This window comes from Uranotaenia lowii, chromosome 1, assembly GCF_029784155.1.
Source record: "Uranotaenia lowii strain MFRU-FL chromosome 1, ASM2978415v1, whole genome shotgun sequence".
NCBI classification, from domain to species: Eukaryota; Metazoa; Arthropoda; class Insecta; order Diptera; family Culicidae; genus Uranotaenia; species Uranotaenia lowii.
This window is the reverse complement of record NC_073691.1, coordinates 31,831,173-31,852,086: the sequence shown is the minus strand read 5'-3', so window position 1 is coordinate 31,852,086 and position 20,914 is coordinate 31,831,173. Positions and strand designations below refer to the sequence as shown.

Sequence of the window (20,914 nt, the reverse complement as noted above, 5' to 3'; positions counted from 1 at the left end):
TGGGGGTTTTGCGTATTTTTTTTTTTGACAAAAATATATCTTTTTGTGTTTGGAAATCTTTATTTTATTACTTCAAATTGTTGTGTTATTCAACCAGTGTCAAGTGAAAATCGGTAGGTTTCTACAAACCTCCTTGCTCAATTTTAAATCGTTTCAAAATTCCATTTCCAAAACCCCTTCTGAATCAATGAGAGAAGTGCAATAATATTCTAAATAAAGCATAGGACCACGAATGTTTTCAATTGGTTTGAATATAAACCGTTATTTTAACAAACATAGCTTGTTTTGGCTTTCGATGGGAAGAATCACATGGTGAATTGTGAGAAGTTTAAACGAATAAAAAAAATTATTGAAAATTTTATAGATAGAGGTTGATAGGTAAAATTTCTTCTCATTAATCGCTACAACTCGAAGTTTACTAGAAAAAAAAAATACACTGCCTGTTTCCGTTTTTCTATATTTTATTAAAACGTTATTATTAATATTTGAACAGTAAAAAAGTTAAATGTTACAATTTGTTGAGTTTAGATTCGAAAAACAAAGCAACGTAAAATTTTGTTGAATTTTAATGAAAGTGCCTACACAAATTTCGGTTATTTGATCAGCAAAATTTAATGAATGTTTCGGCATAAAGAAATAAAATGCGTGCACTTACTTGAATAGATAAGTATGGAAAACAATGTGAATGTCTGTTGCTGCTTTTGTGTAGTAGGGAGTTTATTTAATGAAAAATTTCTATTTATTGTCTTACCAGATAGCGCAACAACAAACTGTACAGAAATGTGCCTTACGTAACAGATTACAAATCAAACCAATTATTATAGCTTGAGGAGAAAACATGTGTACTATAGAACGTTTCCGAATATTAGGAAGCACTAGGAATGCTAGAAACTTCAGTCAAACTATTGAGAATATGAAATTGTAACAAGATATCTTAGCTTATTCTGTAAGAAGAGGATCAAATTATGCATTGAAGAAAAATCTAAGTGGAATGACTTTCTTTCGAACGCGTGAGAGCGTCTAACATTTTCTCTGTAAATAGGCTAAATTGCTTCAACTCAGCGGCTGTCGAGCTGAGCTTTTATTGTAAAAAATAAAATAATAACAAAACTACACAAAACAACAAACGAATCGTGAAAGAACTAATCGAAACCTATAAGAACTGTAAAATAGTATTTCCTTTTAAATAGTTGAAGAAGTTGATCGTCGGGGAGGAAAGGGGCGCAGCTAGGCGCTCTTGGAATTCGCTTTCTGTAAATATTCTTAAAATTTAGACTTAAAAACAGTGCACACTGGAAGGCATTGTTAGTTCTATACTATTCTTTTTTTTCTTATTTTGATTAATCGATCGAAGATCGGAGTAAAGCATACATGGAAACGCAATGTGTTAGAAAAAACAAGTCGACTGCATTGAAATATATTATCTAAAAACAAATAAAAAACAAAAACTTAGCACTTAGGAACAAAGAGAAACAAAACGTTGGAAAACGGCGCAAAGTTTAGCGTACACATTTATATTTTTTTAATGTCGAACGAGATTCGAAAAAGGAAGTAACAAATGCAGAACATACAAAAAGTGAAAAGGCGAATGGTTGCCTTCAACAATAAAATGATTGCCAATTTAGTTCTGGATAGTGAGAAATGTGGTGAAACCCATAATGAAATCGAAAAACAAATGTGAAAAAGATGAAAGGAATTTGCAAAATCGAAACACCTTCTACCCCCTTTTTTTAGAGACACACGGGCTAACCTTTTGAGAAAAGAATTTGTTATTTAATTTTTATATTTGTAGCTTTTATATATTTACATAGTTTTTATAGAAATATCTAATAAAAAACGAAAGAAAGATCTGAGATGTAAAACGAAGGACGTTTTGAGTTCTTTCTTTATCCGAAAAGACCCTGTTAAAAAAAAAGTATTAAGCGGTTTTGGGCTGTAGCAAAAATTTGTATGGGAATTAGTACGAAAATAGTGATTTTGCTAAAAATCGTGAAGTCTATCCATTTTATTGAAGCTGTAGCTGAAGATTCCAAAAAAGATATAAAAAGACAAAAAAGACAAAACAGACAAAAAAGACAAAAAAAGACAAAAAAGACAAAAAAAGACAAAAAAGACAAAAAAAGACAAAAAAGACAAAAAAGTCAAAAAAGACAAAACAGGCAAAACAGGCAAAACAGGCAAAACAGGCAAAACAGACAAAACAGACAAAAAAGACAAAAAAGATAAAAAAGACAAAAAAGACAAAAAAGACAAAAAAGACAAAAAAGACAAAAAAGACAAAAAAGACAAAAAAGACAAAAAAGACAAAAAAGACAAAAAAGACAAAAAAGACAAAAAAGACAAAAAAGACAAAAAAGACAAAAAAGACAAAAAAGACAAAAAAGACAAAAAAGACAAAAAAGACAAAAAAGACAAAAAAAGACAAAAAAGACAAAACAGACAAAAAAGACAAAAAAGACAAAAAAGACAGAAAGACAAAAAAGACAAAAAAGACAAAAAAGACAAAAAAGACAAAAAAGACAAAAAAGACAAAAAAGACAAAAAAGACAAAAAAGACAAAAAAGACAAAAAAGACAAAAAAGACAAAAAAGACAAAAAAGACAAAAAAGACAAAAAAGACAAAAAAGACAAAAAAGACAAAAAAGACAAAAAAGACAAAAAAGACAAAAAAGACAAAAAAGACAAAAAAGACAAAAAAGACAAAAAAGACAAAAAAGACAAAAAAGACAAAAAAGACAAAAAAGACAAAAAAGACAAAAAAGACAAAAAAGACAAAAAAGACAAAAAAGACAAAAAAGACAAAAAAGACAAAAAAGACAAAAAAGACAAAAAAGACAAAAAAGACAAAAAAGACAAAAAAGACAAAAAAGACAAAAAAGACAAAAAAGACAAAAAAGACAAAAAAGACAAAAAAGACAAAAAAGACAAAAAAGACAAAAAAGACAAAAAAGACAAAAAAGACAAAAAAGACAAAAAAGACAAAAAAGACAAAAAAGACAAAAAAGACAAAAAAGACAAAAAAGACAAAAAAGACAAAAAAGACAAAAAAGACAAAAAAGACAAAAAAGACAAAAAAGACAAAAAAGACAAAAAAGACAAAAAAGACAAAAAAGACAAAAAAGACAAAAAAGACAAAAAAGACAAAAAAGACAAAAAAGACAAAAAAGACAAAAAAGACAAAAAAGACAAAAAAGACAAAAAAGACAAAAAAGACAAAAAAGACAAAAAAGACAAAAAAGACAAAAAAGACAAAAAAGACAAAAAAGACAAAAAAAGACAAAAAAGACAAAACAGACAAAAAAGACAAAAAAGACAAAAAAGACAAAAAAGACAAAAATGACAAAAAAGACAAAAAGACAAAAAAGAAAAAAAAGACAAAAAAGACAAAAAAGACAAAAAAGACAAACAAGACAAAAAAAGACAAAAAAGACAAAAAAGACAAAAAAACAAAAAAGACAAAAAAGACAAAAAAGACAAAAAAGACAAAAAAGACAAAAAAGACAAAAAAGACAAAAAAGACAAAAAAGACAAAAAAGACAAAAAAGACAAAAAAGACAAAAAAGACAAAAAAGACAAAAAAGACAAAAAAGACAAAAAAGACAAAAAAGACAAAAAAGACAAAAAAGACAAAAAAGACAAAAAGACAAAAAAGACAAAAAAGACAAAAAAGACAAAAAAGACAAAAAAGACAAAAAAGACAAAAAAGACAAAAAAGACAAAAAAGACAAAAAAGACAAAAAAGACAAAAAAGACAAAAAAGACAAAAAAGACAAAAAAGACAAAAAAGACAAAAAAGACAAAAAAGACAAAAAAGACAAAAAAGACAAAAAAGACAAAAAAGACAAAAAAGACAAAAAAGACAAAAAAGACAAAAAAGACAAAAAAGACAAAAAAGACAAAAAAGACAAAAAAGACAAAAAAGACAAAAAAGACAAAAAAGACAAAAAAGACAAAAAAGACAAAAAAGACAAAAAAGACAAAAAAGACAAAAAAGTCAAAAAAGACAAAAAAGTCAAAAAAGACAAAAAAGACAAAAAAGACAAAAAAGACAAGAAAAGACAAGAAAAGACAAGAAAAGACAAGAAAAGACAAGAAAAGACAAGAAAAGACAAGAAAAGACAAGAAAAGACAAGAAAAGACAAGAAAAGACAAGAAAAGACAAGAAAAGACAAGAAAAGACAAGAAAAGACAAGAAAAGACAAGAAAAGACAAAAAAAGACAAATAAAGACATTAAAGAAAAAAAAAGACAAAAAAGACAAATAGAGACAAAAGCTAGAAAAAAGGGAAAAATACGAAAAAGACAAAAGAAGACGATAAAAAGTAAAAAAAAACTCAAAAGACAAAAAAAAAACAAAATTGACAAAAAAGTCTTGAAAAGAATCAAAAGATTAGAAAGACAAAATTTTCTGAAAAAATCCTTAATTTGGAAATCAGTCAATGTGGAAAAACAACATTTTCATATCAAAAACTAGGCAATTGCAAAACAAACCAAAAATTAAAAAAATTTATTCAATTGGAGATTTATAACCTTTATAAGAAAAATCTGCATTCAAAGTTGAAGACCAATCGTCTTTTCAGTTTTTTTTTATTTAGGGGATGAATAACACGAGAATATTACCAAAAAAAAACAAAAACAAAAAAACAGTTTTTTATGACTTTTAGTATCCATCATAATAAAAGTTGAATTAAAGCTGCACCGTTTAAATTCTTTAAAAATACTGCCCAGTTTGCCATGCTTTCGTGTTAATTTATAATTATTAAAAAAAAAACAAAATCAATGATTTCTGTTGAAACGGTTCAGAAAACGTTATTTTATAAATTGAAGCAAATTGAATCCATTGATGTTTTCACAACAAAAAATAAATATGCCACTCTACAAAACGGACCTTCATTTCTACTTCGTCTTGCGCAGTCGTTCTGCTGTCTGTTTCATGCTGTCAGAAAACAGCAAAATACGGTGAAACGGATGGGGGAAGCATAAAGAATCAACAAAAACAAACCTCTGATGGTCGGGTTGCTTGGTTGGTCAGGTTAGTCATACGTTAACGATTGTCAAGCCAGCACAGCACAAGTGATTTTGCAAGTCTGCCTCTAGTTCTCGAATGTTTGTGGTGAAGTGAGATAATTTGTGGACAAATTGTGAAACCTGTTATAAAGTGTGATGTTTTATTAGTGAAACTGCTTTAACTTCCAGTTCGTTTTTATAAAGTGTAACGTTTTCTTATTTAAGATTAACTACCTTTTTAGGCAGGTGGGAAAGGTGGTTCAATTTTTATACTAGTAAAATCGATTATGCAAGTGCCCATAAAAGTAAAACATCGACAAATTGATAGCAAACGTAGTCGGAGTAATGACTTGACGGAACTGGAATCATTACTCAGCAGAATCCAAAGGTATTTGTCCACGACCGAAAAGTGGTACAATAACACGCAGGAATACTAGCCGACTAATTGGATGTTGTTGGAAATGTAAAATTTGTTACCAATATTGAAAGCTAATGTAAGCGGATATAAAAGGTTAACAAGAAGCTAATCGACCCCAAATCGTGTAATTCAACTTTGGCCTGATTAGTGAGATATGATTTGGAATAATGGATGCAAAGCTGGTAAACCAAAAATGATGGAACTAATTGAAGAAGCAGTACTACAACCAGCAAGTCAACTCTTGAAAGAATTATTGGGAATTAGAATTTGATACTATAAAATATATTTAAAATTCCTGTGAAAAGGCCTAGACACAAGAACCGAACGTTGGACGTTTTGTAAACTCGACCAGAAGGGAAAAGCAAAATTATATCAAGATGAGATATTTTGATACTCATTTTTTTCTCTTAAAACGACTTATATTTCAGCACTCGTAAGGATGTTAAAATATCTCAAATTATATCAAAAAATCTATACGATCATAGCTGAAGTATATCAGTTTTTGTTATGATCATATCAAGATTATACCTCATTCAGATAGCAAACTTTGATATTGAGCAGAATAAAACCTAACATAATCATAACTCATCAAGATAAGAAGAAATTTCTAGTGGAATGTCAATAATCCACATTATTTGCTAAAAACATGCCCCATTTTTGGTTTCCCAAAATTGGATTCCATTTTATGAATCTGTTGAGCGAAGCTCATTACAGTACTGTTTGGGCCTTCGACTTCGATGTCCGTGTTTTATGGAAAATTGATTGATGACGATTGATAAACGCTTTAGGAGTGCATTTGCTTTTGGAAGATTTCTCGAAATCATTAAATCTCAAAACTTTGGATGAGGTACGTATAAAAGTGCTGTGATTGTCTATACGGCCTACTGATCTCTAGCCAATTAGAATTTTTTTTTATGCTGGATCCTTCTAATCCTGAATTCTGAACAGTAAATTTTATAAAAAATATTAAATTTTTTTAAATTAAAATGACTCGTTTTTGTACGGTTTATTTTTTTGCAAATTCCCCAAAAAACGAAAAAACAATGCATTTGAGAACGAATTGCATTTGATGAGCTTACTGGGTTCGCTTCCTACGAAGCACATATTCAGCTACAAAAAAGCGAAATGCAGTCCAAGTGATTCGAATTTTGGCGCCGCAGCCGGCTTCAATTCCGAGATCGTCTCCCTGGCGTGGACGTCGAATATTTTCATTTCAACGTGCACTTGTCGTCCGTCGTTGCGTAGCGTAGCACACAAAATGCGATTGGCAGGCAGGATGGGGTAAAATGCATCATTCAAAAAATATTTCACTGTTTAGCCTACACATTCTTTTAATTATTCATCTTTTGAGCCTGCATTGTGAGAAGAAATCATCAATGTTTTATGATAATACTACGAATTTTGTTACATAAATATTTTACCTTAACTTCTAAACGTTTCCTCAATATCATGAAGAAAATGCAACTTATTCTTATACCCAATCGAAAAAAAAAGAAACCATGTTCAAACATAGCTATTCTTATTCACTACATTCAGACTCATTCTAATTTTCAATGTCATCTAAGCATTTTTTTCCCTTCAAAAAAACAGTTTTACTTTATGCAAAAATGAATATTGTAAAAATAAAAATTTATAGATATTAAACTATTAGTACATTCAATTTATCTGGTTCTATATGACTTTTTAAAGCCCTTAGACTCTTCGCAGGATGTATTGATGAGCAGTCTAACTATTCTATATAACTTGATAGCATATTTTAATGCATTTTATAACGAAAATAGTTATACAAAAATGCCAGGGAGCTTTGAGGCTTTGTTTTTCAATTACCTATTCATTTTTCTACAAATTCAACAAAAAAACATGATAAAATTGTAACTTCAAAATAATTTAACACATTTAAAAAAAATCCAACTCTTAATTTGCTTTAAATGTTTGTTAGATTATATTTAATTTTTCAGTTCAAATTTAATAATTTGTTGTCATTCAATACAATCTTCCATAACATGGAATACATGTTCTAGTTCCCAAAAAGCTTTCAACAGTTATATTTTTTTTAGATTTAGTTGATTAAGAAACTATAAGAGGGCAATAAAACTTCGATATGAATCAACAAAAAGTTTTATGCACTCCTTAAAAAAATTTTACGCCAAGGACTCTCTTCAGAAGTTTCCGTAGAGCAAAATAATAACACAAGTTTACCGCATTTTTGGAACTTAGTAAACAGAAAATAATTTTCAATGTAAAATCGGGCGTTGAATCCTGAAAAAAAAAATTCTAAAAATTATTTCCTCAAAATATCGAATTTTGGAAAAATGGAATAAATGTACTTGTGCTTAGATCCAAATATCTCGGACTGCTAGACATCAATTTGAAATCTCTTTTTTGCCTATTGAAGGTGAAATAATTTGCTATCGATCGTCTGAACTTTATTTTTGCGAATAAACAATGAAATTATCCTGTGATCTAGAAACAGGTTTCTCCTATGTTGGAAGCGAGTTCTGCTTCCCTTTCCCAAGATTTCAATTTCTTTTCAAATATTTCATTGCACTTTTTAAGAAAAACAAACACAATTGTTGTTTGATCGTATGGAATACCTATATCAGCAATTTTTGTATTCCTCTATTTGTGCACATTTCATCACTCTTCCTACCTACCTACCTAAGGGGGGTAAAAGATCTCCATTGTTGGCGATCCGGAGCCAGCGACTTCACTTGCTGCCTGCCAAGGTTCTCGTCAACTGTAGGGATTTCAGCGGCTAGACTACGCCGCCACGAGCTGCTGGGCGTACATCCGTACAGCAATACGGATTTGACGTTTGAGTTGAAGATTCGGAGACTCGCAAACGCAAATCGGGCCTTTCTGATCCGGGTTTCGATGTCTTTCCTGGTACCACCATCAGGCGTTATCTGGCTACCAGGATACTGGAAGCACTCCACTTTCTCAGTTCGTTGCCCAGCTACCATGAAACTGGAGGGATTTCCTGTGCTGATCTCCATCGACTTGGTCTTTCCGACATTGACTTTGAGACCTGCTACTTTGGAGCTTTCGGTGAGGTCGTCGAGTTTGCTTTGCATATCCGGTTGCGTTTGGGCGAGCAAAACAATAACCTCCGCCAGGTCAAGGTCGTTCAGTTGCTCCATTGTTGAAGGATTCCACGGCAATCTTCGGTTCGGCGCACAGCCGATCGATCCACTCAGAATCTCATCCATTACGATGAGAAAAAGTGGCAGTGATAAGATACATCCCTGTCTCACTCCAGCAGTTACCGGGATTGGTTCGGACAAGACCCCATCGTGCAAGACCTTGCACGAAAATGCCTCGTATGGACTAGTTTCTCTGGGACCCCTCGTCGCCTTAGAGCCGCCCAGATGTTTTCATGGTTAAGTCGGTCGAATGCTTTTTCGAAATCAACGAGCACCAGCAGAAAAGAGTCCGGGAATTCGTTAATTTGTTCCAGTTGATTCGTAGCGTTGTGATGTGGTCCGCACATGATCGTCCGGATCGGAATCCAGCTTGTTGCCATCGGAGTGTAGCGTCGATTTTCTCCTGGGTCCTGTTCAGGATCACTTTGCAGAGTACTTTGATTGTTGTACAGATCAACGTTATGCCTCGCCAGTTACCGCACTCTGTCAGGTCTCCTTTCTTCGGACCCTTTACGAGGATACCCTGCATCCAGTCGGCCGGGAATGTTGCAATATCTCAGATGTCAGCGAGAAGACGGTGCAATATTTGGGCTGACAGGGCAGGGTGAGCTGATCTGTTCGATCGATCAATAATTGACCTGCTCCGTCTTTTAGCGGCATTCTAGCATTAGTCCTTGCACCACTAAGGCGGCGAAAAATGTAATAAAGTAATCGGATATCTCCAATGGCGGCTCTTCGGCTAAGGAGTTTGTCCTGGCTCTTTTGTCTCGTCTACAAGCTCGTTTAACTGCCTTTTCTAGCTCCGCATATCGTGAGCGGGCGGCTGCTTTGGCTGACCCGGAACATGCCTGCTCAATTCCGACTTTCGCCTTTCTCGGATCATCGACATCCTCTAGGTTTCATCCGACATCCATTCACTTCTTCTTCCACAGACTTTACCGAGAGTACCATGGCTCTTCGTGATAAAAGCATTCTTGATTCTACACCACTGTTCCGTCTCTCGGCATTTCCGAGGCTCGGGGTTCAAGCTGTTCAACGTGTGCCCTTTTCACGTATGGATTCTCCAACCGACGGACGTCGTATCTACATCCGATTTTCTCCTCTCGCCGTTGGACATGCGCGACTTTCAGCCGTATCTCACCAAGGACGAGGTGATGGTCAGATGCAATGTCTGCGCTTCGTTTGTTGCGGACATCATGAAGGCTCCTTCTCCATTTTCGGCTGATGCAGATGTGGTCAATTTGATTTACTGTTCGGCCATCTCGAGATACCCAAGTGACCTTATGTGCTGGTCGATGGGGGAAGAGCGATCCACCGATCACCATGTTGTTATTGCCATAAAATTCTACAAACAGCTCTCCGTTTTCGCTCATCTGTCCTAGGCCATGGCGCCCCATGATGCGCTCAAGGTCCTGATTGTCGGAGCCAATCTTTGCGTTGAAGTCGCCCAAATGAATTTGAATGTCACCCTTCGGAATTTTCTCTACCACGCTGTTCAGTTGACTGTAAAACTGCTCTTTCTCCTGCAAATCGGCAACGTCAGTTGGCGCATAGCACTGGACCATTGTAAGGTTTCTAACCCGTGTTCTGAATTAAGCTACGATTATTCTTTCGTTTATCGGTTCCCATCTAATGAGGGCCGCGTAGGCCTGCGGGCTTAACAGGAAACCAACTCCTCGTTCCCGAGTAGCATGTGCTCCCCGTATGCCAGAGTTAAGCAGGACTTGCCCGGATTGTGTCTTGTGTTCTCCAGTATTAGACCAACGGACTCAGTCCCAGAATTTCAAGCTTGAGGCGGCTAGCTTCTCTAACAAGTTGAGCCAGCTTGCCTTGTTGGGCAAGGGTTAGTCCAATTCTAGTTCGTATTTTCATGTTGAAAGTCGTTGCCAAGGTTCCAATTCGTTTATTTCCTGTCCCAATTTCCGTAACAATTTAATAAATCGGTCTCTATCCCGCGATGGGACCAGACGCTGTTTGAGCTGCCCCTGACCTGGGGAACAGACGCGTGCGGCCACCTTCGCAATCTGCATGCGACCAAAGCATTTACCGGGGTTGGGTACCCCATCTCCGCTTAGGTTACTCGCATCCCAGCCGGCACCGAGGGGAGGTTGAGATAGGAGTTGTGAATAAGTGGTGATATGATAACTATGGGGTCTTGTGTTGCACATTATCCACCATTCGCCAGCCCTATTGAGTTCTACTTCTATATTAATTGATCAGTTTAACTTTCTAATGATTGATAGCATTAAGCTCTAATATGCAATGGAAACAAATACCTACTTATCGTTCGACAAATATCAATTAACTTGATTATTAAACAATTAATTTGATTTTGAATGGGAAAAAGGAATGATTCTTGCTGCTTAGAGCTTCACTTGTCAAAGATTGGTTCCATCATTGGCTTTTATTCTAATTGCTGTAAATTAATGAAATGTTAAAGTAAAAAACAATCATGAATTCCACTTATCTGAATATTCGGAACAGTTAACTGGAGCTCAATGCGACAAATCGTCTGCAAGCAGATTAGCATTCTAAGGTTGGTCCTATGTTCCGGGAGCCCAACATCCTTCATTCCAAACGAATAACTCTTTGAAAAAAGCAGTGTTCACAAATTTTTCTTCGAAACTGCACTTTAAAGTAAAAAAAAAACATTGATACTTCACTAGAATCAACAACCACCTTTTTATGTTTCTTCATATTTTGTACCACGAGACACGAAAATGACAAAAAACGCAGCGACCAAAAACAACGTCCGGTCTCGAGCATGGATTGCTACGATCTCCTTTTTGTTAACCCTCATCCGCATTAGGGTGTCATTTTGACACCATTGCAAGTTTGAAGGCTTGTAACTTTTTTCAGAAGCTTCAAACTACAAAAATTTCTTCGGGGACCCTAAATGAATTTTATTCAAGTTGAAGACAATATTGCATCCTTACTTTTTTCAGGGTGGCCACCCATTCGGGAAAAACGGGAAAAGCGGGAAAAAGACGGGATTTGAAATCCAACGGGAAAAAAGCGGGAAAAAGCCGGGAATTTTTCGAAAAGTCGGGAATTTTTGGCTCAGTGAAAGTCTGTTCAATGAAATTTTATCGAAACAGGTCAAAACAAGTTGAAATGGATTGACAGTTGATCACCAGTCTCTTTCCAATTGAATTCGACCGATTTCAACCAGGTCGAAACGAATCCTCCTGCCGAGCTGGATGGGTTTCGATTAGTTTGAACTTGTTTCATTGAACAACAAAAGGATGTTCCCGAACAGCCAGATTGCTTATTGAATAGATATTTGAAGAACAAAATTAAGCTATTTGATTCCTCACGGTATTGCTATCTATTTTTTTGAATGAAGTTTTCAATTTACTACAGAATTGCAGCGAGTTCGTATTAGGATTTGACGAAACGTTAAATAAGATTGTGCAGAAGCTACAAACTAGTATTGGTGTGCGCTTCTGGAATCAAAACACAAACCTAGTTGAAGCAAGGTATATTGGTTCTACATTCTAATCGTCGACGCGGTCGAATGACCCTCTGAATGGCGTGAAACTATGTTTTTCGAAAAATCTTGATCTACTGATCCATGGATGGTCCAGCAGTAATTTGGAAAATGCTCAAGCAACTAACTAGCGAGGTTCAAGAACTTTCGAATCCGGCGTACGAGATTCTCACCATTGGGAGCTGTGGACTTCACACTGTACATGAAGCGTCCAAAAAGGGACTGAGGACTGGAATTTGGGTGAATTTTTGAGGACGTTGTATAGCCTGTTCAAAAACATTCCACTTAGAAGGGCAGATTATATTGCAGTAACGGGTTCAATTATATTTCCGTTAAAATTTTGTGACGTTCGCTGGGTGAAAAATAAACGCGTTGCAGAACGTGCTGCCAAAATACTACCGTCTCAAACGTTTCGTCGAAGAGGTAAAAAAACAAGAGGAGAAAAAGATTAAGGAAACTATCCAAATTTTAAGCGGACTTTTCCATCGATTTCCCGGTTGAAGGTATTCGACATTGTTGCTAAAGCTGTAGATGATAATTTCTGGGACCAAAAATGAGTTTTGTTTTGTTACGGCCGCTTCGACTATTGAGTCCTTTTTACGCGAGTATCAGAAAGAAGCACCAATGGTTCCGTTTCTCTTCGATGATTAACCGGGCTTGTAAGCATTGATGGAGAAAGTTGTAAAGCCTGAACGACTAAACGTAAAATCCAAAACACTTATTGGAATTATACTCTCAGAAATAAATCTTCTACCTCCTGGAAGCGTAGAAATTGGATTCTCAACTAAATCGGCAATTAAGAAAGCAAAAGAGTCTGGTCATGTTCCCGAGAAGGATAACCTTGTATTCAGAAACAGCTGTCGTTCGTTTTACTGTGGATTTTTGAATAAAATGGCTGTATCATCTCCCTTGACTTATCCCATCACTCGGTATTTATCGTGCGTTAATCCCGATGTGATTGCACACTATCCATATATTGTCAAAAAACGTTTAGACCTGTGTCTAGAAGTACTTGTTGACAAGCAACACTCAAGTAGAGCTTGTGCCGATAAAATTAAGGACGAATTCGGACAATTATGTGCAATACCTAATAAAAACATCATTTCGAGATATCGAAGAAAAACACAACCATTGGACATTTTTTGGATGGAACTTATTGGCGAACCGAAGAAGGAGTTCTTCAATTTGACCTTATTGAAGAAAATTCTAATTTTGTCTCACGGCAACGTGACGATGGAAAGAGGCTTTTCCGTTAACGCGAAATGCCTAGTCGAAAACCGTAACGAAATCGTTGATCCAGTATGCGCAATTCTCACTCGAGAGGAGGAGGAAAATCTGAAAAAAACTATCATTTTCATCATCACAAACATTTTTCAATACATAAACCCTTTTTCTTTTGTTTAACATTTTTGGATCGAGTGACATAGTTTAATTTTTTTTTTTAAATCCTGCTTATCAATCTAATCATTTTGAGGTTAATTAATAAACATTACTGAAACAAAAACCATTTCAAGATCATTTACCACTAATCGATTTTCGTTTATATGGTTTCAAAAATGAATATTCGGAATTTTGTTTTGTTTTCTGTTGTATAAAACCGGGAATTTCGTGAGACCATGCGGGAAAAAAACGGGAAAAATGCGGGAAATCAAAAATTTATTTTGAGTGGCCACCCTGTTTTTTTATGGACGAACCCTGGAAGCCTGAACAAAAAAAAAACTCCCTTTTCCGATTTCGGGTGTCATTTTGACACCACAAAAGTAAAATCTATTTACAGTACCGTTCATAATTGTATAGAAATTGGATCCAATTTTTTGCGTTAGATAGATCAACTATCACACTATTATATCACAAAATTTGAGCTTTCTGGAGTTTGTGTGGCCTGAGAAACAGTAATTCTACGAAAATCGGACTTTTCGGACTTTTCTTGTTTAAACTGCAATATCTCTGAAACTACGCAACATTTTTTATTGAAATTTTGCCGAGTGATTGTTGAAATATAAAGCTAGCATGTTTGAAGTTTTCGAAAAGTTCTATCGATAAGATCAAAAGTTACGCGAGGTGCAATATTTCAGGCATGGATCTAGAAATGCGATTTCTATAGAATTTTGGACGAATGTTTTCATAGGAAAATCATATTCTCTGTTTAACAACCAGAATATCTATTTCAACCGAAAAATCACAACAATATCGAAAGATTCTGATTTCAAAACACAAATGGATCATTTATTCTATTTTTTTCTTTTCTTCATTGCTTTTGCCAGACATTTTTTGTCTGATTGGTGGAGAAAACGATATTGTTCTCATGAATCGTCCATAATTCTATAGAAATCGCATTTCAAGGTTCATGCCTGAAATATTGATCTTCGCCTAACTTTTAATCACATTGATAGAACTTTTCGAAAACTTCAGACATGCTAGCTTTATATTTCAACAATCACTGTGCAAAATTTCAATAAAAAATGTAGCGTAGTTTCAAAGATATTACAGTTTGAATGAGAAAACTCCAAAAAGACCGATTTTCGGAGAATTACTGTTTCTCAGGCCACACAAACTCCAGAAAGCTCAAACTTTGTGATATAATAATGTGATAGTTGATCTATCTAACCCAAAAAATTGGATCAAAAAATATCGTTAGAGTAAAAAGTTATGGAAGTTCAAAGTCGAAGTGACAGTTCGCGTGCTTCCAATTTCTATACAATTATGAACGGTACTGTAAGTCGTTTGAATTATTATGAACTTTATATAAAACTTATATCAATAGAAACCTTGTAATGTCAGTAAAATATGTTTAGAACATTATATACAGCTAAAGTTACAAGTTTTCTCGTTATTCAGCATGAAAGAAAAAAATTCCGAAAAAACCTGCCTCACGAAAACTGCTGTAGTTCATATGTAACACGTCCAAAAAAATATTTGCCTTATGCATATGAAAGCTGAAGTTAATGCCTACATCATGAAGACAAGAAATATTTTTTTAAATTTTTTTTAATGAAATGGTCACAAAAAGTTCAAAAAAGTGGTCCAAAAACCTACTTTTCATTCGATTGCTAGTAAATACTGTTTGAGCGATGGAAGAGTGTTTTAAAAAATATTACTTCAAACTTTATTGAAATTCTAAAATTTTGCTGTCTTTAGATTTTCGATGCAACAAAAATTGAATTTACTGGAATTTTTCAAAGTTGGCTACTTTGCGCGATTTTTTCACTAATTGAAATTTCATCTATTTTTGTGACTAGCAAACGCGAACTACTATCAATAGAAAATTTCCAACAAAGAAACGTACGACACGCATAATTATTTCTTGTCTCAGCTTGACTCTCTAGCTTGTTTATACCGGTCCGGCAGAGAATCTTATACTGATAATTCCACCTCCAAGGAAGATTATTATAAGAGTAGAATCTGATTTGTTGGTGTAGATTTGGAAAAATAAATCTACGCTCCCAACAAGGACAAATGTATGTACCATGAGAAACCAGTTCAGTATGACTCCACGTGGAGTCCATGCTTAGGAATCCAAAGTAAACTGAAAATCTTTATATACTGGAATCAATAAGTCATAATTTTAATCAAGTTTGAATTAAAACTTTCGTTTTTTTTTTCAAATATAAGATATGAAAGAATGCTGTAGAAATGTCTAAGCACTTTTTGTCCAGGATTTGGTTTTTGACTAAATTGAAAACCATCTGCTGTCCCTTAAAAGTTTATTAATCTAAACTTGAGATGAAATTTACAATGTGAATAATCAAGGGTAAAAAAATGTTGTATTTTAATTGTTTTCCCAATGACACCCGTTATTCAACTCACATAAAAAAGTAACAATGCAGATATGTTCGCAGATAGCAAAGGTGTAAGTGTGCAAAATATTGATTTCCGGAAAAGTTATTATGGTCAAATTAAAATTGGGTCAACGTTGTTACAGTTATCATAAAAAGTGTTATCAAAAAATTAAAATTAGCCATAAATTCAAGTGGAAAACTGCCTTTTGAGAAATATCTGAGCTACAGTTCCCAAATCATGAGTAGGTTTGGGCTTGAAATACCACGGCTGTATTTCAAATAGTGATTTGCTACTTCGTGCATTGCTACTCCGAACGACACCACAAGACGGTTCTTTTTCTTTGGCGTTTTCCGTACCTGAACATATTCTATCAGTTTTTTCCCTCTATGGAGCCACTCTTTTTAGTTTAACTTTATTCATTCTAGCGTTTAACTATTCGCGGATGGTTTATTCGCCCATGCTCCCCTGAAGTAAATTTTTGCTCGAATTTTGCACACTCTCGTTTAACCGATCTTAGCCGATTTTCTCTATTCGAAAACACCGTTTTGTCTCGACAGTGTGCAGGAGAGCTCAATAATTACCCTCTGCTTCTGGGGGAATCTCAGGTGTAGCCAGTGACTTTATGTGCTACGCTCCCGCGAGTTTTTCCGCAGATCGTCCAACGGTCGTCGTCACATTTTTCCAAAGTAACAGACAAAATACGACGTAGCCAGGGCTTTTGTGTGTGTCATTTTCTGCGGGTTCGGTGACAGAACGACTGCTGGCCAAAGGGTTTCGCTTGCAGGATTTTGGCAAAAAATAACTCCAAAGTGCCGTGAATTTTTGGGGTCGGCAGCCAACAACGATCACCATCATCAGTCGAACAATTGACACGGATCGGATAGGTGGTGGATTTTTTTTTGCTGGCGCTTCTCGCGAAACTGTCTAACCGAGGGAAGCTTACCAGACGTGGGCACGAGTTGATCTTAAATTAGATTACGGCGCGGCAGGATAACAGAAAAGTGTAAACAGAATCCGACAAATATAAAACGGTTGAATCATTCTGATTAGGCGGGCGGTAATTAACAGGAAAAACTGATTGTGTGATTAAAAAATATTCGAAGTGAAATAAACCAGAAACCGATTGAAGTTGTGTAAGACGTGTGCAGTGTGAGGCAGAAAGAAGAAAAGTAACAGTGAAAAAATACACCTGTGCTGAAAAGGGCAAAAGGCACCAGCCATAAACCAACCAAAATGGAGGAAAGTAGCGAAGTAGTGTTGTACATCTATGATCTTACCCAGGGAATGGCTTCGATGATGTCCCAAATGTTACTGGGTGAGTACTGCACTGATCAGTAATGATGAGTATTTTAATTTTAGTTTCGGAAACGAAATTATGATCTATTTTCAAAAGGTTGACACAAACCGGTAGAGCAATTTATTGCATAATAGGATCGTTTGAAACCTAGTTTTTCAGCAAGGAAAAAAACACAAAAATCAAAACAATTATTCTGTTGTTAGCAACTAGGCAATTGCTTTTTGGCTACATTCTCAATAGATTGGCCTATTCTCTGGTCTGGCGTCTAATAAAAAAAATTTAGAAATGCTAACCGGTTTTGGCAACTGTGTAGTGGCGTTATTTTAGTTTTACGTATGTATAATGAAAGCTAAACTAATCTGCTGTTAAATTTTACGTGTCTGTTGAAATTGAAAATAAAATATAACTACCTTCTGTCTTAATTGCACCAAAATATGTCGTCCTTCCAGTCGATAAAAACAACGACAAAAAAATCTAATTAATTCCGATTGCGTCAAACTAATTAACGGGACTATTTAGGATGGAAGTGTGAAAAAAAAATCAATATCTTTCCTTCCGTTTCTGGGAGTTTTCATGAAGTTCCATCTCGAAAAGGTTTCAAGTACAGCAACAGAAAATTTTAGTAGAGACACTTGAAAAAGCTTGTGAAAATTATTCAAAGAGTATTATTTTAAGTTTTCCATTCATAATGTATAGTTAGGTGTATTTTACTGAAATAAAATAAAAATGTCAATAAGAGATTTGAAAATGGCCCATTATTTTTTTTTAAATCTATGGAGCCACCTTTATTATTCAAGCTCGTTTTACTTGAATTCTACTTAAAAAGGAAAATAGGCATTAAAAGTAGAACTCGATTTTATCTGTTTAAAAGAAAAGCATAATGTTTTTCCTTGCATTTATAATTTCGAAAAGTAAAAAAAAAAACAATAAAAATGTATAATCCAAAATAAAAAAATTAGGATTTTTAACCATTTTTAACCATTTTCAAAGGATACTGAACTCTCTATAACCCATTTTTTTGCTGAAAAATTCATAGAAAAACTTTTCATCAACGATTTGTTGTCGTTTTTTTCGTTTATTTGTCATTCGTATAAGGTAGGGAGTATTTCATCTTTTCTCAATAAAATAAGGAATCCTAATTTTTTTTTCAAAAAATTATACTTTTGAAGGTACATATCCAGTTTTCTCATTTTTTAAGCTTCTCTGTAACAACTCTCTGTAAATTTTCAGACAGTTATCATTAGTATGGGTTGTTAGTTCAACATGTTTTAAACGTTTTACGCTGAAAGTAAGTTAAAATAAAGTTTGGCTGTGATTGCATGCCACTTTTAGTAAAACCCGCTTAAAGGCAGAGTTCGTTCAAAGAGGATTGAAAATAGATACGCAATACAGATTCAGAAAGCTTACACAGAGTTCAATTCAGAATGTCATAATTGAAAATTAAATTTGTTGATTTTATTTAGGATTATTTGAAAATCAGAGTGCAGAATGAGACTACCAGAATTAGAAATCGGATTCAAATATCTCAAACACTAGTAAGGATGAAAAGTCAGAAGTAAAAATCAGGAAAAAAATATTTTGGCAATGCTATTGAAATATGAATAAATATACATATTAGCTTTGAACTAACCCCATTTATGAGTTATTTTTTGTCTATAGAGCCACCTTTTTTCCTGTCAACTCAATTGGTTCTGATCATTAAAATAACTATGAAGGAAAAATTATGCAATGATTCAGAATTAAAGTGGATTTTTGGAAGGACATTTATTTCCATGAATATAAATCAAAGTTTAAAAAAAATCTTGAATTCACATATCAGAACCTGAATATTAAAATCAATTTCAAGATTCAGAATCCTAAATAATTAGAATTTTAAAAAGGAGAATTCTCAAAGCGAAACATTTCAGACTGTTTTCATAACACAAGGCAAACAAAATTACATTTATTCGAGATGCAAAGAACTTAAGAACTGATTAAGACTTATTTGGGGACGCTGATTTCAAATATGCAATAAGTTTTTTATTTTCTAGAAGCTCTTGTTTTCGAAATTACTTTGGTAAAATTTAATGGGTTTGCGTATTTTTTTGGCAAAACTGTTGAAAATTACAAAGATCTAGAACTAAAAGGATTTAATTGAATGATCAACTTTTCGAAGATCGCGAGTAATTTTGACTTCTGGATAAAAAGTTAAAGAAGTTTTTTATGATTAATTTCTCGAAATTTTGTAAAATACACGATACACGATACAAGAAATTTGAACTTAAATTGAATATAATATATTTCCTTAATCAAAAGTCCAATCGTTTTCCATGCTTTCAACAAAGTTGTTAAATGAATTAAAATTTTAAACATCGAATACTCGAAAACTTTCTTCAGCGGTGTCAGAAATAGTTTTGATGTTAAGTCAAAAATTAAAGGTCAGAATTTAGAAGCCAGAAGCCAGAAATCAAAAATCGAAAATCAGAAGCCCGAAGTCAGAAGTCAGAAGTCAGAAAACAGAAGTCAGAGGTTAGAAATCAGAGATCAGAAGTCAGAAGTCTAAATTCAAAAATCAGAAGTCAGAAGTTAGAAGTCAGAAGTCAGAAGCCAGAAGTCAAAAGTCAGAAGGCAGGAGTCATAATTCAGTAGTCAGTAGTCAGTAGTCAGAAGTCAGAAGTCAGACGTCAGAAGTCAGAAGTCAGAAGTCAGAAGTCAGAAATCAGAAGTCAGAAGGCAGAAATCAAAAGTCAGAAAACAGAAGTAAGAAATCCAAAATCAATAGTCAGAAAACAGAGATAAGAAATCAGAAATCAATAGTCAGAAGTCAGAAGTCAAAGTCAGAAGTCAGAAATCAGAAGTCAGAAATCAGAAGTCAGAAGTCAGAAGTCAGAAGCTAGGAGTCAGAATTCAGAAATCAGAAGTCAGAAGACAGAAGTAAGAAATCAAAAATCAATAGTCAGAAGTCAGAAGTAAGAAATCAGAAGTCAGAAATCAGAACTCTGAAGTCAGAAGTCAGAAAAAAGAAGTCAGAATTCTGAAATTATAAGTCAGAAAACAGAAGTAAGAAATCAATAACCAAAAGTCAGATGTTAGAAGTCAGGAGTCAAAAATCAGAAGTCAGAAATCAAAAGTCAAAAGTCAAAAGTCAAAAGTCAAAAGTCAAAAGTCAAAAGTCAAAAGTCAAAAGTCAAAAGTCAAAAGTCAAAAGTCAAAAGTCAAAAGTCAAAAGTCAAAAGTCAAAAGTCAAAAATCAAAAGTCAAAAGTCAAAAGTCAAAAGTCAAAAGTCAAAAGTCAAAAGTCATAAGTCAAAAGTCAAAAGTCAAAAGTCAAAAGTCAAAAGTCAAAAGTCAAAAGTCAAAAGTCAAAAGTCAAAAGTCAAAAGTCAAAAGTCAAAAGTCAAAAGTCAAAAGTCAAAAGTCAAAAGTCAAAAGTCAAAAGTCAAAAGTCAAAAGTCAAAAGTCAAAAGTCAAAAGTCAAAAGTCAAAAGTCAAAAGTCAAAAGTCAAAAGTCAAAAGTCAAAAGTCAAAAATCAAAAGTAAAAAACGCCAATAAAGTCAAAAAGTCAAAAAAGTAAAAAAAGTCAAAAAAGTCAAAAATGTCAAAAAAGTCAAAAAAGTCAAAAAAGTCAAAAAAGTCAAAAATGTCAAAAAAGTCAAAAAAGTCAAAAAAGTCAAAAAAAGTCAAAAAAGTCAAAAAAGTCAAAAAAGTCAAAAAAGTCAAAAAAGTCAAAAAAGTCAAAAAAGTCAAAAAAGTCAAAAAAGTCAAAAAAGTCAAAAAAGTCAAAAAAGTCAAAAAAGTCA

The 20,914-nt window shown here is 33.9% G+C and overlaps 1 protein-coding gene across 7 annotated transcripts in view; it reads left to right on the top strand.

Annotated features, from left to right (window-relative positions):
* The first annotated feature begins 5,038 nt into the window (after positions 1–5,038).
* LOC129749725 (uncharacterized) overlaps positions 5,039–20,914 on the top strand; it is a 46,252-nt gene continuing 30,376 nt past the window's right edge. Inside the window, exons 1-2 of one of the 7 annotated variants that reach the window (XM_055744821.1) lie at positions 5,039–5,211; positions 16,888–17,152. In XM_055744821.1, the coding sequence (XP_055600796.1) occupies positions 17,071–17,152 (82 nt within the window). In that variant the 5' untranslated portion in view covers positions 5,039–5,211; positions 16,888–17,070. Of the gene's footprint in view, positions 5,395–16,498; positions 17,153–20,914 lie in introns of those variants that run through there. The other 6 variants (XM_055744807.1, XM_055744813.1, XM_055744789.1 and 3 more) reach the window with 6 other exon arrangements.